General features: G+C 36.1%; 1 protein-coding gene across 1 annotated transcript in view; it reads right to left on the bottom strand.

Annotated features, from left to right (window-relative positions):
* Nucleotides 1-26,233, bottom strand: part of ghrhrl (growth hormone releasing hormone receptor, like) — a 43,336-nt gene that overhangs the window by 7,063 nt on the left and 10,040 nt on the right. The window contains exons 6-11 of the mRNA XM_088918138.1: nucleotides 24,433-24,565; nucleotides 21,182-21,335; nucleotides 17,635-17,695; nucleotides 17,435-17,504; nucleotides 8,070-8,161; nucleotides 5,524-5,653 (exon numbers count right to left, since the gene is read on the bottom strand). Coding sequence (XP_088774264.1) covers nucleotides 5,524-5,653; nucleotides 8,070-8,161; nucleotides 17,435-17,504; nucleotides 17,635-17,695; nucleotides 21,182-21,335; nucleotides 24,433-24,565 — 640 coding nt within the window. The remainder of the gene's footprint in view (nucleotides 1-5,523; nucleotides 5,654-8,069; nucleotides 8,162-17,434; nucleotides 17,505-17,634; nucleotides 17,696-21,181; nucleotides 21,336-24,432; nucleotides 24,566-26,233) is intronic.

Below are 26,233 nucleotides of genomic sequence, written 5' to 3' on the forward strand. Positions count from 1 at the left end.
GCTAATTGATGATGATGTCATACTGAAAGTGTGGTGTAATGGTGGGCCAATGGGGAAGGGAGAACAATCAAGGGTCAGCAGTGTGGACATAACAGAAAAAAACACACACAGCACACACACTGGGACGTAACATGAATAAAAACTGCAATTAGGCAGTATACTGTTACTGTCTTGTGCTGGTGTGTGAGTGTGCTAGTACTGGGGTATAGAATAGACTCGTTACAGGAAGAAGGTTCCTAGCACCTTTAAAATTGTGTCATTGGCTACGGTCCCTGCATATTGGGGTTACTTACATATCTTTGAAGGAACATTAAAATGACAGAATTTGGATGTTGATGAAAGAAGTTGTTAGCTTTTATAAAATGTATAACATTCCTTCATCTGTGACACTACTACAACTGTAGCAATTACATTCATTACATAGAACAATAAATAATCATAAAACAATTTTTGTTTTCTAGACCCCACCCTACCTCTTCACTTAAAGTTTTCCTGTCAGATATCTGCCCTTCTAATTGTAAAAATCATCAACAATTCTCTACATGAGTGTGGTCCCCAATAAAGACTGCATCCATCATTCCAATACTTAAAAAACTGTCTTCGATTCTGATATAATGAAGAACTACAGACCAATTTCTAATTTACCATTTCTATCTAATGTTTAAGAACATGTGGCTGTACATCAAATAGAGGCTCAGATCGATAGCTAATGATTTGTTTGAACTATTCCAGTCCGGTTTTCACTGGAAACATAGCATTGAGACTCTTGTCGGTGTGGTGAATGATTTACTTATTGAGTCTGAGTTGGGGGCTATGGTGTAAGTATTCTTACAATCCTTGATTTTAGTGTGGCTCTGATACAGTAAATCACTCAGTGTTGCTCAAATGCTTGTAAACACTCGGTCTATCATGGGTACTTTTTAACTGATTGGAAGGCAGCAGTTTCCCTTCGTCCTCATAAATACCCCAAGGCCCCAGTCAATAATGGTATATTACAGGGTTCATTCTTGGGATCATTGCTTTTTTATTATGTACATGATTCTTCTACAGTAGGTCAGATAATATACAAATATGGTCTTGTTTATTTGAAGACCATATTGAAGACCACCCAAACCCAGCGAAGCCTTTTTAGATGAGTTTGCTGATTAACTCTTATTTTTATGCCTTAGGTTTTAAAGGATCCTTATTCTAGGCGACTTTAATATACACATTGACTCAAGGTCACCCAGTTTGGCTAAAGACGTCCTTTCTCTATTGCGATGCTTTGATCTTACTCAGTTTGTTTGTACCCCTACACATAACAAAGGACACACCCTAGATTTAATCGTTGTAAATTACTTGTTTGTCTCCCACTGCTCTTTCCTTGACCTAGGCCTCTCTAAGAATAATTAAGAATAACTTAGTTATTCTCTTCAATCTGGAATTACCTGTTTCTTACACTTCCCCCTCACGCTCTGTAAATTTCTGCAACTGGCAATCAATTGATCAGCCAAGGTTTGCAAATTCTGTTCTATCCTCCTAATCTTGTTTCTCTTCCTCTGACCCTCTAGAGAACAAAATACAGTTACTTGATAGCGCTCTTTTATCTACCCTTGACACCTTTGCTCCTCCATCTCCTTCTCTCGCCCTGCCCCCTGGTATACCGAGTATCTGCGATCTATGAAGGCAGTCTCCTGCAAACTTGAGCATAGGTGGGGTCTTTCTGGCCTAAATGTACATGATCAGGCTTGGAGAGATTACTTGTCTGAATATAAGGTTACAAGACAGTGTGCTAGATCCACCTACTTCTCTCACATCATTGAAAATTACCATAACAACCCCAGACATCTTTTCTCCACCATCAACAGTTTGCTAAAGCCAAACTGCCCCACCACATTACCTGCCTCATTGTAACTTTGCAACACATCTTAGATTTCTTTAGCTCCAAGATCGACAACATCTACCATCACATTCTCTCCACTATGCATATCATTTCCATGCACATATCACATTCCTCCTTATCCAACTTTTCTGGTTCCGTTCTCGCCAACATCTCTTTTCTTGACTCCGTATCGCCCAATAAACTAGTTACACACATGAAACCCACCACATTGTAGATCCCATTCCCACCACTTTATTTCAGTCCTGTTTCTCTTCTCTCTGTCCCATTGTCTTCAATATTATAAATAAATCCATGAGCACTGGCATTGAACCAATGGTCCTCAAAGATTAGAACCCCAGTGCCAAAAAAAACTAACATGGCACTGGACAATCTATACAGTTTTGGTCCAATCTCCAACTTACTCTTTCTTGCAGAAATTCTAGAATGTGCTGTCACATTTCAGTTACTGTACATAACAACCTCATAGCAAATAACCTTTTCAAACCCCTCCAATCTGGCTTCTGTCAACTTCAAAGCACAGAAACTACCCTGGTCAAAGTCACTAACGATCTTCTAATAGCTTCTGATTCTGGTTCTCTTTCTATACTCATCCTTCTTGATCTCAGTGCTGCTTTTGACACTGTTGACCATGACATCTTACTTTCTCATCTTGAGACTGTGTTTGGAGTTTCTGACACTGTTCTCAAATGGTTCAAGTTTTACCTCACTGATCGCTGTCACTCTTTCTCTCTTAATGGGTATAGGTCTGAAATTGGTCTTGTTAAGTCTGGTGTACCTCAGGGCTCTATACTGGGCCCCTTGCTTTTCAGCATTTACATGTTTCCACTTGGTCAGCTTTTAAGATCACATGGCCTCAGCTATCATTTCTACGCTGATGTTACTCAAATATACATCCATACCAAACCTCACAATGATGTGGCTGTCTCTGTTCTATCTAATTGCATCTCTGACATAAAAACTTGGAGGACTCAAAATGTCCTTCATCTTCATGACTTCATAAGTCATGCTTATCGGCACTCCCCATCAACTTTGTAAAGCCAATTCTGTAACCCTATCTGTAGATGGTTCGGTGCTTGAGCGTTAGTCTAAATTGAAAAACATTAACATTCGACCCACATGTGCAGCATATTGTCAAAACATATTTTTTTAACCTCAGAAATATCGCTAGACTACGCCTTATGTTATCACTAACTGTGGCGAAAAGCTGATCAACACATTTGTGTTCTCCCGAATTGACCACTGTAATGCTCTACTCGCTGGGGTATCTAAATCTACATTGACAAAACTTCAGTATGTCCAAAATTCGGCAGCCAGAATCCTGACCAGATCTAGTGCAAGTGATCACATTACTCGTATCCTGGAGTCCTTGCACTGGCTTCCTGTCAAATTCCATGTGGACTTTAAAATCTTCATGCTCACCTATAAGGCTCTGCATGGCTTGGCACCTCATTACCTGTCTGAACTATTATCACCCTACTCTCCACCTTGCAACCTTCACTCTTCTAATTCTGGTCTCCTAACTGTCTCCCAAGCCTGTCTACATTCTATGGGTGACAAGACCTTCTTTTGTTATGCCCGCAAGCTCTGGAACTCTCTCCCCAAGGATATTTGAAAATCACCTTCCCTAAATTCCTTCAGATCCAGACTCAAAACCGTCTTCTTTAGAAGAGCCTTTACTTAACTGGTTCCATTCTTTACCCCTCTCCTCTTAATATACTTAGTACGTACAACCATCCATGGTCTCCTCTGTGTATTGCAATTGTGTTTTATCTTGTGTATTCTTTTATATTTATTGTTGTTATCATTCTGTAAAGCGCTTTGAGAAGCCACCTTTAAAGGCGCTATATAAAATAAAGTTTATAATTGTTATGCAGATGATACTCAAATTTACGTTAAAACCCCTTCCCTTCTGATCTTCCGCCTCCCTCAAGTATCTCTTCTCTGTGTGACATCAAGCTCTGGTTGACATTAATTTCCCTGAAGATAAAACAGAAATTTTACTGGTGGGCAGCAAATGTCAGCTGGGAAAGCCAAAGATCTTTACGGTAATTATGTACAGTATGGCATTCATACGTCAGCCATAGTCAGAAATCCAGACGTCACACTCGATCCTCTCCTGTCTTTTGAACCCTACATGAAAAGTTTGATTAAGCCCTCTTTTTACCTTATAAAATTGTCCACCTTAGGAACTTCTATCAATCTCTGATCCTGAATGTTTGATTCACACATTTACAATATAACATCAAGGCTTTATTTCTGTAACTCTTTACTCTGTCGGCTCCCTACCATTCTTCTCAGCAAGTTGCAGTATGTCCAGAACTCTGCAACTGAACTACTTACTCACACCAGTCCCTGGCAGCATATCACTCCTACGCCTAAGTCTCTACATTGGCTGTGTATAAAGTCACGTATTCAATACAATATCTTGTTACTGAATTTAAGGCTTTAAATAATGTGGCTTCATCATACAGCCCTGAAGTCCTCTGTGTCTGGTCTTTGCTAACTGTACTCAGACTTGGTAACCATGCTTTTTCTGTCGCTGCTCTTTGTGATTGAATACATATTTTTCAACAAATTGAAAGACAAATACTTTGACTCTCTTCACATCTAAATTTAAAACACACCTTTTTACCAGGACTATGACTTTGAGTTTGGAAGTTAGGAGGAAGAAGAAGAAGAAGAAGGAGGAGGAGATGAAGAAGAAGAATTTTATTCAATTCTTTGAAAACTGATATTTTTAAGTCAATATCAACCAGTATCTTCAATTTCACTGGATAAAACACTTAACCCACCTCTTACATTAACCCTTAATTAAAATTAAATTTTCATTAAAATCAAAAGACATTTGGGACTGATATCACCCTGGCCTAAGTTAACATACTGTACAGTAAACTGAAAACTCACACAGATAAAATTAATCTGAAACACACAAAACCCCTCCAAAACAGATCAAAATCTTGAGTTCACATTATAAAATTTTGCATTATTAGCCTTCTTCTTAAATAATATAGGCATTGGTATTAGGTTTTATAAAAAAAATATTTTTTTATAATATATATATATTCATCTTCGTAAACATGCATTTGTACACTTAAAATTCTATTAAAATATAGAAATTTCAAAGTATTCAGTGAAATAGTTCAGAAATGTAAAAGATAAGTAGTAAACATAAATTATATTTGAAAATAATTTCATTTATTGTTGCTTTTCTTTAGATTTACACATTAAAAGCACTGTCACAGCTTGCAGTATATTTGTATTTTGTTTCTACACAGTGTGTGGCCAATATATTTTGGGAGTAAATTTCATTATCAACATATTTTTTCAATGAATGTGTAAAATGATTTAATACTGTAAAGAACTTCAGGACCAGCATTAATAAATGCCGTTCAGTAACTTAGCAGTCAGTTAGTTCAGCTAATTCTGCTGAATTGCCCATTAACAATTAATTGAAAACATGAACCTAATGTGAATGATTTAGATTACATATAATGTAATATTGTACGATTCTGATTACGTTTGTGAAGCATGTTGCTTCCACTTCAGTTTCATCTGTGGATTATGTAACAGATTTCCTGATTGACATCAGTTGATACGATTACAGCTAATTACTAAAAATATGTTATGAAAATTATATTTACCTGAAAGGATCCTAAGCATAATTCTATGTAGAGCCGCACACCAACATTCATATAGTCAGGAAAGAAGTTAAAAACCATGTAATGTGTCCCAAAGAGTGGAATTAAAAGAAGAGTGGATTTTGACAGCCGTCTGTAGGTATGGAAGAAAATATATTGAAAAATATATAAATGTTAAAAAAGACATTCTATGAGTCTTGAGTTAAGTTATGAAGAAGTGTTCTTCCTTCACATTTATCTTTAACTGCTTTCGGTAAAAATAAAAACCTTTGAACAAACTTTAAATATTATAGCTAAACTATAATAGATTTCACTTAAAATGACTTCTGATAAAATCTCGTAATTGTATAGTTTTACTAAAGTTTAACTTAAGTGTGAACTTAAACTGCAAATACCTGTATGTTAGAAAGTTTTTATTTTTTTGTTTTCTTTTGTATAATCTTTTAATTACTTAAATTCTAGCTGTAACGTGAAGCTAGATTGTGTAAATAATTGTCTTTCTTTTTAACTGATATACAGGTATATGCCCCACTCAAGCAAGAATGTACAGTGTACTATAGTATTATACTATAGTTTTCTATAGCTTGATTTTGTGTAACTCTAGATGATAATAATAATAATAATAATAATAAAAATAATTGCTTACATTTATATAGTGCTTTTCTGGACACTCCAATGAAAATGCTTTACAGGTAATGGGGACTCCCCTCCACCACCACCAATGTGCAGCATCCACCTAGATGATGCGACGGCAGCCATAGTGCGCCAGAACGCTCACCACACATCAGCTATCAGTGGGGAGGAGAGCAGTGTAATGAAGCCAATTCATAGATGGGGATTATTAGGAGGCCATGATTGGTAAGAGCCAATGGGAAATTTGACCAGGATGCCGGGGTCCTGTACTCTAGATACTGTAACTCTTGATATTGAATGGATGAAAGATGATGCTCTTACAATGCTGTTGGAGCATTCTCAATTTTTCCTTTGCATATGGAAAATATGTTGAAAATATTTTAGTGCACTCGCAATCTCTTTAGGGAACTCTTACCAGGGTATCTTGGCATATCTCTTTGGGGAAATTATACCTGCGTATATTTGAAAGTCATAGGTCTTCCTCAAGTACATCCTACAGGCTACAATTCGTAGTAATATACTGTTATAGGTAAATATGAATTTGTATATATTTTATATAAACATACATCTGAAAAATTTAAATTTAACATAAATTAAGTTTAATATGAATGAATTACATTCTGTATGTTTATTTTATGCAAACATTAATGTGTTAATGATTAATGATAATTGGTGTAAGTTATTTTGATGCCATCTTTTTGGTTTGTTGTGGGTGTAATGCCAATGCTTCGTAGCAGTTCATGTATGCATGTACATGTATACATATATATATTCATACTTATGTTTTCATATTTGTTCCACAATATGTCATGTACTGTACAACCATCAGGTTTTGTCTGGTTTTCTAGTGGTTATGTTCTAATTACACACTTCCCTTTGAATGCTTTAAGTGCTCTTAACTATGAAATAGGCAAGGAAAGCTTGATAGATAGATAATACTTTATTAATCCCGTAGGGAAATTGATGGTCAGAGAACTTAAAAAAGTCCACTAACAAGAGTAGGCCATTTGACCCTTCTAACTTATCTTGTTCAATTTCACTGCAACACCACCTCTGTGCTCTCTATGTGGCTTATTTAAAGCTATCTGGCTTCTGTCTAATGTGCTACTTGTGTCTCTGCTCCAGTTCCAGTTGTTTTAGAGCCCTGGATCTGATCTTGCCAAGTCTAAGCTGCCTGATGCAATTTTCCACCTGTCACCAACGTCTTCACAACAGTGCTTCCCTCTCTCACTCATGCTCCAGTTCTGCTCTCTGCAAAGGCACAGGAAGCAGCACAAGCCATGTTCAGCTAATGCCATTTAATGTTCTAGCTCTTCACAGGACCAAGCTGTCCAGGAGCTCAGAAGTCAAGGGAAATTTCTGCTGCTCCACTTACAGCAACAGACCCAGCAGCAACCACAGACATTCCCCATCTTTCCTTGGTAACTGGCTGCTCCTGCTCTGCCTGCTCTGTCAGAGTAAGACAGACTATCCATTTGTGTCATACCTGCTCATTTCCAAAGAAGAGTTTGATTCCCTATAATAGGTAAATCAATGACTATGTTAAGCAGGCCTCCTCTTGAGCGTCCTTTCAGCTGGCACTCAATGGCATCCTTACTAGTTGATCCTTACTGAGTAAAAACGGTCACTTTTCCAATTTCCTTACATTTAGAAGGGGCTTCTTTGAGTAGTGGGTGTTTGGATATGTACTGTATGTGTTGAACTGTACATCACATTATAAAATTTTAAATTTGTTTTGAACAAACAAAATTGTTGATTTAAGAGTTAACTCTGAGAATCTTTGAGGTAACTTTGAGAAATGTATATTAAAATCTGTATACTATCATTCATTGACATTATAAATGTGATTACTTACAAAAGGCCATATGAAACAGAGCAATTTATGGCAAAAATTGCAAAAACAAAGCATGCCTTACCTGTACTGTGATGAATTATTGAACTGAATTAGGCGGGGATTCAGTTTCTGAATCAAAATTCTTAGAATATTAATGAAGAGGATAAAATTAACCTGTAAAAAATAGAAAATGAAAGATTATTTAAAGCTTCACTTTAATACTTAAAAGAATTACACAAAATATATTTTAGAGTCAGGTTCAGAAGATAAAAGATTAAAACCTGTAATTGAAAAGTATTGGAATTTTGCCCATCCTGTATACAGTGCTGAAAGTTGCTTATTTTTATGTTTTATAATCACTCACTTTTCCATCCAATTACAAATGAAATGAAATACCAGTTTCTTCCTTCTTGTATGTATGCTCATCCAATCATCCACTTTAATGACAATGATGAACCTCTCCCCACTGCATTTCTACACATTAATATAATTGTGTGACATTGAGAAATATTGATATCATATTAGTTTTATTTTCCATAAAAAGTCTCTGAATGCCAATGCAATGATTGTCCAATGTACAAAGCTACAGTATGTCTTTCTTACAGACATTCAAATTTATAGCATCCATTTTAAATTTGGTTTTGTGTTAAATATATTTTATATATATAAGTGTATAAGATATAGTAGCATAAATTATAAAAATATTTTCAGACAGAAAAAATATTTGCAAAATAATCTATAGATTTTATGAAACATTTTAAATAAAACTAATTCAAAACTAAAAATAAAAAGTTTTATATTTATTGGAAGTGTATTTAAGATTATTATAATATATCTACCATAGTTTTCCCAGATGATATTAAATAAAACATGAAAAAACACTACAATACTACAAATTTAATTTTCCTTTGATAACGCCATCAGAGTTACCTGAGAATTCTAATGATATTGCAACATGGAGTTCTAATAGTTTAGATTTAATCAATTGCCTCAACTTCCCCACTAGTATTGTAGTGCTGTAAGACTTTTGCTAATCCACGATTCCTCCAGCACAACTTCCAGTAGGTTTTTGTGCCACAAACCACAAATACACACAAAAATGTTCAGACTGGGCATTCAAGTTTTGGTTCAAATATTTACATAAAAATACGTATACATTTGAAATTCAATACAATGGGACACCATTGGAAGGGGGTTAGAATATTTGGAAAAATTAAATGAGTACGTATTACTGTGTCTTGTTATGTAACTACTTTTGGGTGAAATTGTGCAACCCTTTCCACTTAAGGTACAGAACATCTAAAGATTAGATTTCTGGGGGTGAGGCAGACACAAAAGTCACGTTAATAAAAGTGGAGCGATATGTGCACCACTGTTCTACACTTTCCCACACTTCCTCAATCTCCACTCCTTCTCTTGATATTCAGTGTTCCCTATACAATATCAAGTCAGTTCCCAAGATCATGTCTTATCTTTCACGCCAGGCACACCCTGTATTCAGACATACTGTATGGTATGGTAAATTAAGGTCAGACAAATTGTTTTAAGTTACTTATCAGCTAATTATTTCCGCAGCATGCTTTTCCAAAAGAAACATTCACCTTTGCAAATACAATACTACTTAAGGCCATTTCTCATACAGATGCAGCCATTCAAAATGCGTGCGTTATTTTGCGGCATACCCCGGTGGGCGTGGCGCGGCATCTCGCAGTGTCACGCAGTGTGACGTGTTAATCGCGCGTCATTTGACGCTCTGCCGGAAACTATCCGGCGTCACCTTGTAAAACCGCCAGGGGGAGCTTAACCTCTCATGTACAGCATTTGAGCCTTTAATTTTGAACAGTGTATTACAGCATGTTAATCTTCAGTCATTAAAATGTTGGTATATTTTATGAAAGCAAGATTGCTCAGTTGGACAAAAGTACACAACCTACCTTTATCAGAAATATTTATGCATCAAAGCCTTTACCGGAGATATTACTAATAGTATTAATAATGGATGACTTTGGACAAGCTGTATACTCAAAGTATAATTTCTTTAGCACATTTGTACAAGCACTTGGAATCTGTCCAAGCCATACTTTGTCAGGCATTTTGTTTTACTTCAACGGGCATAAAAACTTCCTTGCTTTTAACAGGGCGTTTCATAATTTCTAACTACGAAAATGATTTAAAATGCGACACCTATCATTCAACTAGAGCTTAAAATATCACAAGGAAAAATACACACCGGTATTCCATTTCTCCCTAAACATTGTAAGCTTCGAAGTCTTTAACTAACGTGATACCGGAGTCAACAAGCATACTTTTAGAATTTGATTAAAAGGGAATATAATATGGAATCGCGTATCTCAAGAATTTAATAACGGTATGATTATATCCATGTACTGCGGCAGGGCTGTGTAGGGCTGTTTCGCCTGCCTGCTCATGCGAGCTGACTGTAGCCGACTGGTCTAGGTGCGTGCCTGCCAACGGGCAGGGTGTGTGCTCGAATCCAGCTGGTGCTGAACCTTCCAGTTTTATTTATTTATTTTTTAATCGCGTAACATATTACCGTATGCAAACTGTACTGTATACAGTATGTATATGTATATTTAATGTCTTAATTGTGCCCGTTTAATTGAATTTTAAAAAATTATTTAACACGAACATTAAGCTGTTTACATCTTCCGCCTGAGAACAGTCACCCGTTGCTACCCAACGCAGAATGGTGATTGGCTGACACCATCTGACACCCCTCTGATTGGAGAAAAAAGACGTGCTAGTTTGCTATACATACTGTAACAGGAAGAGGATTTCTTTCTATTCAAAACGTGTACTTTAAAAGTTTAAGAAGTAAAAACCTTACAGCGTACACAGATTTCTAAACTGATCAGGATCGTTATCTTTGTCTTATGCATAACAATATTCACCGCTCTGTGCAGCAAATTAATAATAAACTTTATTTTATATAGCGTTTTAAACGAATAAGTAATTAGATTGCTCATAAACCTAATCACTTGCTTTTTCTTTTTATTTAGGCTCAGATTTCAACTATAGATCGTATTATTAATACCCTTGGTGATACCCCTTGGTGTTTCTCTCGCTCTCTCTCGGGTCACCTGATCATTAGCTCGAAAGATTTGAGTGCTTTGTGTATATTCTAATGGTAGTGGGGGCGGGGTGTGTGGGAACAGGTTTGGTTGAAATTGCATTGGAGATCTATGTTCTTCACACCTGAAACATTTTCTCTGAAAGCATTTTCTTCGCTGTTTAACCGATCTTGTTACAGCATGTTACAGTTTACTATTATTAACCATATTAATTTTAAGTGCTTAATGTAAAATCTTGTAAAAATATATTTTCATTGTTCAAATATACATTAAGTCTGACTATCATATAATAAGTTAAATACAAAACTAAAGAAAAAATAGGGTTAAATATAATTCAAAATATTTTGCTAACAATGTTAACTGTTTATGAATAATAAAATGTATTAGCTAAGGCGTAGGATGGCACAGTTGTTAGTATGTTTTTTGTTTTGTTTCTTTTTCATAAATACAACAGTAGTACCTGATGTCTCAGTGGCTTTCAAAATTAAATTATGCATGCAAACCTGTGAACTAGAAAGATAACTAAGATATCCATCCATTTATAATGGTGGCAAAGTGGTTAGCATTGCTATCTTGCAGCACTGGGGTCCTAGGTTCAATTCCTGCCATCCTGTGTGTGTGGGGTTTACATGTTCTCTCTGGGTTACATGGTTTTTCTCCATATGTGTGATATGACTCCCTCTCGCACTCCAAAACATACTGGTAAGTTAATTGGTTTATGGGAAAACTGGCCCTGGTGTGTGTGTGTTTGTGTCTGTCTGTCCTGTGATGGACTGGCGCTATGTCCAGGGTGTATTCTGCCTTGTGTCCGTTGCTTACTGGGATAGGCTCCAAATCCTCTGTACTGGATAAAGAGATTAGAGATGGAAGTAAAGGCACTGTGTGGATGGAACTATACACAGTGTTAGAAACCCACTATGAAATGGCAGCATCTCACTGAGAATAAAATATTTTATACTGCTGGCTTAAGGAAACAGCCTTTCCACCTCTCTTGCACATCAGTATCCATACCTAGTTATTTAAACAAATTGCCTCTAATTATAAACATCTTAATATGCTGGCTCTGTGGATCCGCATCAGCTATGTTTGCCCATTCCTTCAATTCATGTGCATCCAACACACAGTTCAATGCCAGCAACTACACATAATCTAAAATACAATCCTTATTTCAGTATCTATGTAAACATATAGTCTGTTAACTTCATCATCTTCATCAAAAGTATGCCTAACCCCATTAGGAAGTGTTCTTGTTATAAGTGTATTCCTCAGCTTTCCCCAAACTATCTTCTTCTTGCCAACATCTCTAGTCTTTTATCCTGCAATAACTCAGCCAACACTTAAATCTCCAAAAGCTGCTTGTGTTAATTTCTTTAAATCACAAATATCATGTGTAAATACTGGCCATGTAATACTCTGCATTGTGGAATAATAGTTTATTTTAAAGGGAACTAGAGAAACTAAGAACTAGAGAAATCAAGAAAGGCTTTTTTTCTAGAATTAATAAATGCACATCCTGTTCACTGGGGAAATTAAATCCACACTGAGCAATCTTCAATATGTTCAGAATATGACAGCAAGAATCCTATCAGGGATGCATTACACCTGTTTTCAAGTCCTTGCACTGGTTACCTATCAGATTTCGAGTCAACTTCAAAATCCTTATCCTCCTTATATACTGTCCTACAACTGGTATTATTGTTCTCCGAATTATTGTACTTGACATGACTTCATTCAGCCTTTCCTGAACGTCTATGACAGGCAGAGTGAGTGCTGTTTCTGGTGCGATCTTTTACAGCTGACATTTCACTGTTTTAAACGAACAAGAAATTAGATTGCTCATAAATCACTTATTCTATATAAACACAGCGTAATTGCCCTCCGAAAATCTTCTTTTTCTTGTTCGTTTTAGAGACCTTGATCGAAACTGATTTTAGATGTCAGAAAGAATTTATTTTCTCTGTATTTCCTACATTGCTTTGTCAAGATTTTAACTTTATATCTAACTTTATATCTAGGCTCAGATTTCAACTATAAATCGTACAGTAATTAATAGCAGTAAATACTGATGTTTATACATAAAAAAGTCATGCCTTGGAGTCATGCAAAAAGTCATGCCTCAAGAGCACAGCAAAGAGTGTATTAAAAGACACTTGTATTTATCAACGCTTTCTTTTCCGTATACCAGATTTTATGGAACCACTTCAGAGGGGTGTCAGCCAGTCAGATTCCAGGATTCGGCACTTTAAAGGAAAAATACACACCGGTATTCCATTTCTCCCTAACGATTTTAAGCATCGAAGTATTTAACTAGCATGTGAAATAGCGTGTGAAAAAGTGGTAGTTTTAAGCTTTTCTGCTAATATAATATGGAATCGATATTGATTTAAATCGTGTTCTGATTTAAATCGCAAACGCGTGTTTAATTATATGTGTTTTTTAATCATAATCAGGCTAATGCAACATAAATTGATACAGTATCTTTGTCTTCTAAGCATCTTAATAAACTTTCAGCATAGCTTTCTACCCGTCAAGATTTATATTTCTTGGGATTTTGGGATCAAACGTGGAAGGATTAGATTATAATCGTTTTTATTTGTCAAATACGTGATTGTATTTCTGAATGTTATGTGACGCCTACAGTAGTTCACTGCTTTAAATACATCGAATTAAGAAAGTTATGTGTAGCACTTTAGATCTTTTTTCTGAACCAGGGAAAATCTGATCATGTTTCTCTATAACAATAATAAAAAAAACTTTATTTTACATATCGCCTTTAAAAGTGGCATCTCAAAGCAATACAGTAGATCGAAAAACAGTTAAAAGGGACCAGATTAAATACCAGACAATCGCAAACGCATTTTCAATAAAATTATTTTATTCATTCAGCAGTTTGTGAGAGGAACATCCAGCAGGGAGAGACACACACACCGGTTTTCATTGACAAAATTGGTTTTTTTCAATTCCTTTTGTCTAACAGGAATGTTTTGTTTGTGGACAAACTGTTAGACAAGAGGAAAAGACCGCCTCCTCCTACGAAGCATTAATCGCGTATCTAAGGAAAATTGCAGTATACCTTTGTTCATGCACATCATTATACAGTACAGTATCTCAATTTGTATTTCGATAAAAAAAATCGTTTGCCCAGCCACTACTGTTGTTATTGTTTTTATCCTGTAAAGCGTTTTCTTTTTCTGCGTTTTCCATTTCCTTTTTCTGATCACTCGCTTTCTGGATACACATCTCACCTGTCCTGTTCTTTGTTTTCCTGGTTTGCTGATTATGCCTGCTGCGGTCCACTCCTACCCTCACACCTAAAGAATACTATTTTAAATTTCTTGGCGCAGTTCATTAACCCTTGTATGTGCTGTCCGCGCCCAAAATGCAATTAAAAAAAAGTAAAAAACCGCGCTCAAAATGCAATTTAGAGCTTAATAAGATACACTCCACAGGCAAAATTAAAGACAAAATTAAAGACGATTAAAATCTGTAATCTTTCCACTTGTACTGTGAGTCATCGGACAGTTTCTGCTTTGTGTAAGGATGGTGAGAAAGCTGTGTTCAATGTATTTAAGGGACTCAGAAGTAAAAGAAGATGCTTCATATTGCGTGACTAATTTTAAAAACCAAGTTATAAATGCAGACGCTCCCTCGGTCCCGCGCCGGGTGTAAATATCAAAGTATACATTCCCAACAAGAATTGTACCCATCTGTCATGCAAATAAAACACCTTGAATTGAATTGAGGGAGAGATGGGGGTAGTGGGACAGAGATACTGTAGACAGACTCAAGGCAAATAAGATACTTATGGGTACGCAGACATTCACGACAGCAACATACGAAACGTTTGCACGTACTGTATAGTTAAGTTATTACTTGGTTTTCAAAGTGCAACGAAATACAATATTGTTGTTGCTGCTGTTCTGGTTGTTTTTATCCCGTAAAGCGTTTTGAGAAGCCACCTTTAAAGGCGATATATACTGTAAAACCACTGATTCTTATGGAATGTGTTCCGCGGGAGATTCAAATTTTTATTTATTTATTTTTTAATCGCGTATCTTAGGAAATCTCAGTATAACTTTGTTCATGAACAGTGGCATGTTACATTATCATTCGTTTTTTTAACAAGGCTCGCCAGCTAATGTGAATCGAAACCTGTCTTGCTAGCTTTTAAAGTCGTGCATGTGTAAACTGTACTAGAGGGCATGCAAGTTACTCTGCCCCTTTCAGCGGCAGGGAGTCCCTCTGCTGCAACACACAGCAGACAGAACGGGAGACTATTGCCTTTCATATCTGACACCAGTGAAGTAAAAGGGGTGTCTAAAGGGGTGATTTTAGACCACATTTTAGTTACTTTATTTTGTTTACTTTTAACATTTCTGTAATTTACAGTAGATGTCACAATAGAAGCCCGAAGCCTATTATACTCAGTCTAGCCTTGGATCCTCTGAGTCCCTTGACTCAGTTATTGCATATTAATTTCTTGAGATACGCGATTCCATATTATATTCCCTTTTAATCAAATTCTAAAAGTATGCTTGTTGACTCCGGTATCGCGTTACTTAAAGACTTCGATGCTTAAAATGTTTAGGGAGAAATGGAATACTGGTGTGTATGTTTTCTTTAAAGTACCGAGACCAGCCATATACTGAACGTTTAAGTTCCAAAATTAATATCGTTTATGGACTTCACACGCGTTGCAGTATGCTCCTATTCTTTTTATGCTCAGGCACTAAAATCTCCCTTCTGCTTTGTGTAAGGATGGTATCAAGAGCAATCTTAAGTGGTGAGAAAGCTGTGTTCAATGTATTTAAGGGACTCAAAAGTAAAAGAAGATGCTTCATATTGCTTGACTAATTTTAAAAACCAAGTTATAAATGCAGACGCTCCCTCGGTGCGCTGCTCTGGTGCGCCGGCTGTTACACAGTGCCTGTCTGCCGTAAGCGTTACAATATACATACCCAACACTGCTTGTACCCATCTGTCATGCAAATAAAACACCTTGAATTGAATTGAATTGAGGGGAGAGGGGGGGAATACTAAAGCCAATACTGGCTCAATACCCTCAATGGGCTTTGACGTGCTAATGCGTTGGTTTAACAGTCCGGGTGTGGCAGGCTTCCAATGTCAACTCGACTCGATTGGAAGACAATGAACGTATTTTAGCCCTAAATGAATTAATAGCAAACATGGTTTACATAAAATACATTTTTCCAAGAAAGTTTATAATAATACGATCTATAGTTGAAATCTGAGCCTACTTTAAAAATAAAGGAAAAGCATTTTCAGAGAGTAATCATGCTGTGTTTATGTAGAAAAAGCGATTAGGTTTACGAGCAATCTAATTACCTATTAGCTTAAAACGCTATTAAAAATTTACTCTGTTGCACACACACACACAATAGAAGCAGGCACCGCTGTCAGAAGGGAAGATATGTTCAAAATATCGCAAATATCGATCATGTTGCGATATTTTGAAATATAAAAGTCAATTGATTGTCCATAATATCGCTATTCTATTTTTTCGAAGAAATGTTTCTTAAAAGAAAAGACCAGCACCAGCTGGATTCGAAAACACAACCTGTCAGCTGGTAGTCACGTCTACAAGACAGCTCACATGAACAGGCAGGCGAAACAGCCCTACACAGCCCTGTCGCAGCACACGAATACCATTATTAAATTCTTTAGATACGCGATTCCATATTATATTCCCTTTTAATCAAATTCTAAAAGTATGCTTGTTGACTCCGGTATCGCGTTAGTTAAAGACTTCGAAGCTTAAAATGTTTAGGGAGAAATGGAATACTGGTGTGTATTTTTTTCTTTAAAGTACCAAGACCAGCTATACACTGTATGTTTATGTTCCAAAATTAATATCGTTTATGACCTTCACACGCGTTACAGTATGCTCCTATTCTTTTTATGCTCAGCTACTAAGATTTCCCTTCAGTGGTAAAATTCAATACCTACAACGGGCACAGCAAAGACGTTTACTGTCTTTCTACGACAGACCAACGGACCACGAGTGCCCCTGTCGGTCAACCAATCACGTACTGCGGTGCCCCGCGTCATCTTGCGTCATACTGAGCGACGTCACCTGCGGTACGTGTCTGTAACGCGCACTTTGAATGGCTGCATCTGTAACATGGTATTGACACATACTGTATCTTTTAAGTGGGAAGCTACAGTATATGAATTCTAGTGACAGAAATATTCTCAATAGCAAAACAGTGTTTTCAAATTGTTGATTTGGGAAAAGATCTACTTTATATACACAAGGTGAAAATACCTTTCATATTTCTGAAGAAATGTATTATTATTAAGGTAATCATAAGCACCATGAAAACACCATACTTACAGCAATAGACACTACAATTGGACCTTTAATAATCCACCAGTAGGGAGAATTTTCAGTAATGTCCCAACATCTATTAAAAATATTGAAAATAAGATGAAACATACAAAAGCTATGCATTCACTAATTATGAAAACATACAGTAGGAGATGCTTTGTCATTTAATTATATATATATATGTATAAATAATAATAAGTACTTACTCTGTATCTTCAAAATAAATCCTCGACACTATCCAAATAATTATAAAAATTGTTGGAACTCCTAAAAACAAACAACAGTACGAAAAATCTTTTAAAAAAATATCACACATTGATAATGTTTAGATCATCATATTGAGTGAACTGATAAAATACAGTAAGTCAAGTTAAAAAATACATTTAGTAAGATAGAAAATAACCAAGCACAATTAATAATTCAGAGAGTATTGAAGATGATTGACAAAAATATTTTGTTTTGAAGAAAATGTGAAAATATAATGCCTCTCTTCTAGAAAAAGGACTGTACATTCACGTAAAGTTTATGTACTGCACATTTATGGGGTTCTTGGGGAATTGAAACAAAGAAACAGATACTGAAAAAAAAAATCATACAGTGAACATAACATGGCAGGAGCATAGGAAAATGAAACTTGAAGAAAAATCCAGTTAATAAAGTACAGTAAATGTCAAATAAATAAGGTCTAATTTGAACATGTCTGAAATACAGAAAAGTGTTTATCCAGGTATAAACACTTCCGCCCTCTTTTCTGATCGCCCTATCATCTCATATCGCCGACCACCTAATCTGCGTAACCTCCTTGTTCACAGCTCCCTTGACCGCCCTAAACAACCATCCACACCTGGCACTTTTCCTTGCAACAGAACTCGCTGTATCACCTGCAAGTACACAGCCACCACCACACTCATTCAAGGCCCCTCAGGACAATTCCGGATCACCCAGACAGCATCTTGTACCTCCAGCAACCTTATTTACTGTATCTCTTGCAGTAAATGCCCAGCCATCTACATTGGAGAAACAGGAAGGAGACTCGGAGACCGTTTCAGAGAACACGTCAGGGCTGTGAAGATTAAAGATCTCTCCAAGCCCATTGTTTCTCATTTCACCTCTGACGGCCACGACCACTCTAATCTCTCCGTCTGTGTTCTCAAAGACGGTTTTCCGAACTCATACATCAGAAAGACCACCGAAACTAAAATTATTCTGCAGCTAGGATCACACATTCTCCCTTCCCTTAACGACAGACTAATGTTCTTTTAAATTTTCTCCATTCATTGGAAGTTTCATTTCACACCTCTTTGCACCCATTCTGACTTCACACCTCTTGATTGGCCTCTCTTTCTGTCCCCTACTCCCGCCTCTCACTCCTCCTCCCTCCCAACCTTTGTTCTCCTGGTACTTTACCTTTGCCTACTGCCCTGTCTCTCTCACACCTGAAGAAGGCTCCACGGCCGAAACGTTGTGTTCTCTTTCTTCTTTTTTTCAGCATGGAATAAACCTATTACTTGTTCCTTTGCAGCCTACGCATGCTGACGCAGCTACCCACCTGAACTACTTTATCCAGGTATTACTACCAAAGCATTAGATGCAGACATAAAGAATGATGCTGATGACAACTACAATTACGTAGTTTCACTGTGATATGGTTTGTGTTGGACTGTACTTCCCATCTATTCCCTGTAATTCAACTTTAAAATTGTTCTAGTTTCAAATTAGGCAGCAAGATAGTGATATTTTTAGTACTTCTGCCTCACAGTGCCGGGGTTCTGGCTTCATTTCCTGGGTTTCTATGTGTTGAGATTTTGTATGTTCTTCCCATGTTAGCGTGGGTGCTTTAGTTTTCTCTCATAGTCAAATGACATACTGGTAGGCTGGCTTCTGCGAAAATTGGCCCTGGTGTGAGTGCATGTTTGTGTCTGTGATGGGCTGGCATCCCATCCAGGGTATATTGCTTGCCAGGATAGGCTCCTACTGCCCTGCGACCCTGTATGTACGAGGCTTATTATATTTTTATTTCTATATTGTTGATCACTGAATTTTACCTATAGACACTTTCAGGATTCTTTGAGTAACTGGTTAATGTCATTTAATAATATGATAAGGAAAGTTATGAATGAAAATATATTTTGTTCATCTTTGTTTAACTGGCTACTATTTCTGAAGATTTTTGATAAAAACAAAATATGAAACTTTGTCTCAAATTATTATATTTTTTATTAATTTTATTATATTTAGATTGGCATTCATAAAGCTTTGGTTTATGTAATGCAGAGATGTATTTTTTTTTTACTTTAATAGCTAGGTCTTTCTAGCAAATTACTAGGGTTCACATTTAAAAGGTTCAAAATAGAGAAAAGATTAAACATATAAAGTCAATCTTATTTTGCCTTTAACCGTACCTGCCAGAATTATGCTGGATTTAGAACATTTCAGGAACAAAATTAGTTCTTTCTGCTTTGTAAAAAATGTAATTCTGTACTACAGTATTTAAGAGAATCCTTCACGTTGCTTGCTTATTGTACATTTTCTAAGAAGCTATTCATTCAAAATAAAACTATAAAGCACTTCATAGGTAATGGGGACTCCCCTCCACCACCACTTATGTGTAGCACGCACTTGGTTGATGTGATGGGAGCCAAAGTGTGCCAGTCAGTACACATGAGCTGTCAGTGGGAAATAGAACAGTGTAATGAAGCCAATTCATAGATGGGGATTATTAGGAGGCCATGGTAAAAAGGAGGAAACATTTACCAGGACACCAAAGGACGCTTTACATATTCTATAAAATATTGCATTATATTTTTAAATGCCATTTGTGAGATTCATACAGTTTACTTATAAGTTACAACTCAATAGGAAAGGAGAAGCCGAACTTCATTGTCACAAGTGGATCTTGTTAATTTTGCTTGCAGTGCATTAATAATGAATATGAAATAAAACTACTTGTAATTCAGGAACATGAGAGAAACAAATGACCACATTAATTCCTAAGAGTTTCTAGGTTCAAATGAGTAAGATTACGAATAATTAATCTTTTTAGTTCAGATTTAGAGATTTAATAAGATGTGATCTGATATCCTGATGAGGTACACATTGTAAATATAACACCATTCAACTTTATACTAATTCTCTTAGTTAGTATATTAACTATATTAACAGCTATTCAAATTTAGCTATTAAGGAAAATTGCTAAATTCATTATTCAGTTCTTAAAGTCTCACAACACATCTAAGAAGCAGCATGAAAAGCAATTTGCAAACATCAAATGTGTATAAGCTGTGTGACTAATGTGTAATGTAATAAGTATACAGTTATCAATGAATCTACTATCTAATGCTGAATTTAAATATTGTGATACATATTACAAATTATTTTAAAACTGTGTGATTTTACATAAAAATGTGTAACTTGTATCTTTACAAAAATGTGTACCTTGATAACAATGACAATTTAATGAAATACATTTAGTTCAATGAACATTCAGTACCTTACAGTACAGTACATCTTCTTTTCTGTTATCTGTACACAATATATTAAAGTGTCACAAACTGGTCATGTGTATTCAAACATGTGAATAGCACACACCAACATATATACAATATATAATAATGCAAAGACACCCTGTGGGTGCACATGGTTACAGGATTGTGTTTTTACTTTGCCAGTGAATCCAGACATTTTGGCCTGAACATTTCAGTGCACAAATATTCTTAACAAAATATTTTCCAAAGATTATTTTGGAGCACTTACCCCAGCCGAGCAAGATGAACAACCAGAGGCATTTTTTTCCTTGATAAAAAGATGACAATTGAAGCCAGTTGAGATACAATGCCTCAACCAGTAGCCAGAAGAAATTGGCCATAACACAGTAATGGCAAAACACCACAGATGCTTTACAGCCCATCTGAGAAAAGAGGGAAGTTTCCTTTAGATATTGGTCAGTTTTCAACATTTTTTCATGCTGGTAACTGCCTATTTTTCAGGTGTCAAGAACCAATTTCATTCTGTTGTAAACACTGTCACACCACCTGAACAATTTCCAAATGCTATTTCAAACATGAAATCTCTGCACAGAAACCAAGAAAAAAATGTGTGTTAAGCGAGTTTAGAAATGAAAAATGAACACCCTATTCTACCATAAGAGCAGTGAATGCTTGGAATAAATCATATTTTTGAATTCGATTCACTGCTCCCCTTCATGTAAGTATGCTTTGATTAATTACATTCTCACATGAAATGCCACAGTACTGCCTGAATGTCCTGCTACTCAGGGAGGTGTTGTCACTACTTTTGGGTTCTTTCCAGGGACCTCATGGTCAGTCTGCAACATACTGTATGATTTCAAAGGCACAGCTTCAAGAAAAAGCAATGTTTAGGTCCTGTCATGGCTAGAGCCATTTCTAGGACCAACATGCCAATGGTAGCAACAGGCAACAACTCTGTCCTGCTAATTTTGCTAACCAGCTGGTTGACGCAACACAGTGAGAAATGAACCACTGCAGTTCCTTCCCAGGCTATGCCAAAATTGCCCAATACTGAGGAACTGAATAACACAGCTCTATTACATAGGACTTGTAATCCATGTCTCCTGTCAGACCTGCATAAAATATTCATCTAGTATGTTTACTATTTGTCTATTACTGTACTAATTGTCTAATATTAATTAAAAATTATTTCAAGCACTATTCATTTAAGTTTTTACGTTTTTTTGCTATTTTAGTACAGTTGAGTATGTCAATTTTCAATTATTTTTGTTTAGATGCAACACGTTAAGCCTCAGATTACTAACCTGTTATACAGTTCAGATCTATCTGTCTAGAACTTTAAACTGAAGAAACTCATTCTTGTGATTGCAGCACTAGACAGTTGCCAAATGACATGTAGACACCTGGAGCAGTACACCAGGATAAATACTCAAGGAATAAACTATTACAAAATAGTAAAAAGCGATATAAAAACTCATATTCCCAAACAATTTACATTTTCTTTTTTAGGGTTTTAATAAAACTACTAATATCAACCCTTTATGCAGCTACTTGTTTGTCTGCATATAGAATACTATTTAAACCGCAAAATGAGAAAATTATTTTTATAGGTCTACAAAGATTGCTGCAATCTGTTATTCAGAACTAAATGAATATCAACCATTATTAAGATTTCATTGCCTTTACTGTCAGTCCATTTTAAAATAAAACAATATGTGGCAAATTAATTTTCTGAATGAAAAAGTGAATCATGCATAAAGTCAATTACACTGCAATAATAAGGTTCTTTTTATGAAGAATTCTTCGTGGATGTATAAAAAGTGTTTCGGTAGCTTGGTCAAATTCTAATTAATGCAACAAGATAATGAAAGCAAAGGGATATCGTACTAAATATTTTAATGTTTGGCTTTAATTTGGTGGCACAGTGGTGAATATTGCTGCTTCAGACTGCTAGGGCCCTGGGTGCTATGTTCACATGGGTTTCCTCTGGGCGTTCCCATTTCCTCCCACAGTTCAAAGCAAAAGTAAGCAACCGTTTATTTACAGTATTTATTATCTGTGCAGAGGTGGAATGTATGACTGAGAAAAGTGTGGAGAGAAATCCAAGGCCACACAATGATTTAATAATGGAAATCGAGCATGATGAAAACCCTGAGGCAGTCCATTTGCTACATCTGAATGGATAAGGACAGATTCCACATGGAACCCCCAAAATAAGAAAAACAGCGGTAAAATCAATCAATCAAATTTCATAATCCTGGGGACAAATAGGAATCCTGTGTGCTTGAGTGGCAGTGGGTAGAGGTTTGTTGGGGGAAGGGGTTGTCACAGGGGATGGCGCAGGTTGAGAATGAGGAATCCAGGCCAGACGAAGACTGATGCTATTTGCTTACGCCCTTGATGTTAACAATGAAGAGAGGCTGGGGCCACAGGTGAAGTGGTTTTGATGCTCGACCAGAAACATACAAAAAGACAGAGTCTGACAAAGGTAAGGTCAAGCAATATTGAATGCATGAGACAGCATTGAGTCTCTGAAAACTAAAACCCTAAATGCAAGAAATATAAGAGGTGCTCAGCAGGAGAAATATTTATGTATAAGAAAGCATAAATACAGTATGAGATCGCATTTTCACTTTCTTCCAAACTTACAGATTATTTAACAATTCTATTTAAATTCTATTCTGCTGCATACATGATTTTGCAGATATGAGATTAACAGACACAAGAGTGTAGTCTCTCAGAACAGCAGAGACTCTTCATGATTCTTGGTAATTTTACTAGCCCTAGCCTGTGGACATTTCGCATTTCACATCGTACAGTCAAATGTATATACAGTACAAAGCTCAACATCAAATTGAAAACCTACAATACATTTTTAGTTGCTTTCACTGTGCTATTCTTAAATTATCATTTTTAAATAAAATACCAGCATTTTTCAAAAATGAATCCTTGTTCATAGTTTATGTGTCTAAAATCTCACATATTTCACATCAGTAAGGTCCACTGAGAATACAGATAACAGATAATACAGTATACAGTCAACTAATTGAACGCATGTAAACATCAAATATATCCAAGTTTTGCCACTCACAACTGTCCACACTAAAGTATTTACAAGCCTCTTGTAATCCCTAACCTGAAGCAGAGATATTTTCTTTTGTCCCACCATCTTCAGTCTGCAGATAAAAAGCAATTTTCAAAATTACAGCCCTTTATGCAATGCAGTGCAATGCAGTGGAAATGACATCAAAAGAGTTAATTAGATCCTTTTTTTCCATACAAAGTAAAAAAAAAAGGATTCAATCTGTTTTCAATTTAAGCAGACATTTTATTACCTGTATCTTTAGATACTGAAGACCTAGAATTCAAAAAGAGGAAGAAGATTTTGAGAAAGAAACACATCAAACAGGATGTGGCCACAGGTGAACTGAATTGTATTTTACAGAAAAAGCAGTCCTACATACTGTATAAACATGTCATGCAAAAAGAAATCCATAAGGCACAGCATTAACTTACAGTTGAAAGAGTACAATGATTGGTTTCTTCATTTGAAAACAGAATGGCATCCTTAATGAAAACTGCCACAGCTCTCAGGATAAAGGTGACAAAGAGTTGGATGTGAATATAATTTCTTGCACAGTGAAGCCTCCTGTAAATTGATAACAATAAAAAACTGGTAAATTGGTCTTTTCACAAAAATGTGAAAGAAAAAAAATAAATTGAAATGTATATTTATTTTCCCATCAAACTTTGTGAAAGATTTTTATAAGAAAAACAGAAAGATATTTTTCTATTTTAAAAGGTAAAATATTTCTTAGAGAAGTCAGTATTGTGCAGTCCCAAAATCTGACTCATAAAACTGTAAATGAGGCATGTTTTCAACATGTTACTCAACTCCTCATACATTTCTTAAACAAAAAATGTGTCTTATGAAAATAATGAAAAAGATGATAATTTTATCCTTAAAATAAAAAATATATATTTTTGTTTTCTCACTGATGATTCAAGGATTATATAAATAACACTTGTAAATCTGCTCTGTCTTGGCTGAGATTCATTCAAAGCTGGTCAAGGGCTCAGACACAGTAACAGTCCCCAGACAGCACCAAACTTTGCTACGCTAATAGACTGCATCTTCTACTATGTCAGACGTCTGCACTGTTTGGTTTAAGGGTAAGAGAGATGTCACTCCTTTAACCTGTTCGCTGTCCTGTTACATATACTGTACACTATACAGGAAGCAAGTGGAAAATCATACAGATTCTAAAACCCACAAATCTGAAAACAGGTCCATCAGAGTGAGATATTTTCAAAAATAGAGGAAGCCTAATAGCATATGATTATAATATTTGAAATGACTAATTAAAAATGTCTTTTAGGTCACTTTGTTAGCATGTTATCATCATATGAATATGCATTGAAAGTGTGTTCCATTTATGTTCTGCTCATGTCACAGTTAAGCACTCTAGTACCTCCATTGTTTTCTGACATCTCCCATTCACTTTGAGCGACAGCACCTTGTGATTTATAAATCATGTTGTGTTGCAGCCCCTTTATACACACAGAGTTCAAATGTTGCATTTGTTTTTGTGATGATATTTGTTATGATGCAGCCATTTGTAGCAGCGCTGCAGCAAGTTGAAAGTTGGGGATCCAAGAAGAGAGCTCCAAGGGAACCCAGAAAGATGAGCAAAGAAGAAGAGGAGAAATAATTGAACAGGCATGCAGGTTTGATAATTAAAGGCTGCTGATCACAGTCTGTGAAGAAGAGGGCGGAGAAAGTTCACCTGGATATAACAAAGTAAATAACCAGTTCTAAAGTAGATCCGGCAGAGAAGTGGGGTCCCAAGGTACTGGAAAAGGTTTTCTAGATGAAGGCTGTTCTTAGTTGGAATAATGCTTGAAGAATAGTATGTTAGGATAGCACGGTGTTAGGATAGCAGCACCATTCGTCTCCATTTTAATTTCCATTTTCATAATAATGGAAAGGCTAAACTGCTGCTTGTCCATACAAATGCCAGGAAGGTTTGGACTTTGGGTCCTCCAGACCCTTTGGTGGACCATGCAAGGGAGACTATTCTTTTATAATGAAGGCAGTGGCAAGAAATCTTTAGGGCATTACTCTGCTAGTTTCTATTGCTAAGGAATTGCTAAGGTTATAAGGGAAGCCATAGTGAAGGAGCATTGGTTATTGGATGTCTAGGAAAAAGAAGCCTGTCTTAGTGAGGTTACTGAAGGAATTCCATAAATAGGAGTTGATAAATGTGGATATAAAATGGGTTATGGTTTATAGTGGCATGGTTTACTGTTTATGGTT

Source organism: Atractosteus spatula, chromosome 6 (assembly GCF_055471065.1).
Source record: "Atractosteus spatula isolate fAtrSpa1 chromosome 6, fAtrSpa1.hap1, whole genome shotgun sequence".
Taxonomy (NCBI): Eukaryota; Metazoa; Chordata; class Actinopteri; order Semionotiformes; family Lepisosteidae; genus Atractosteus; species Atractosteus spatula.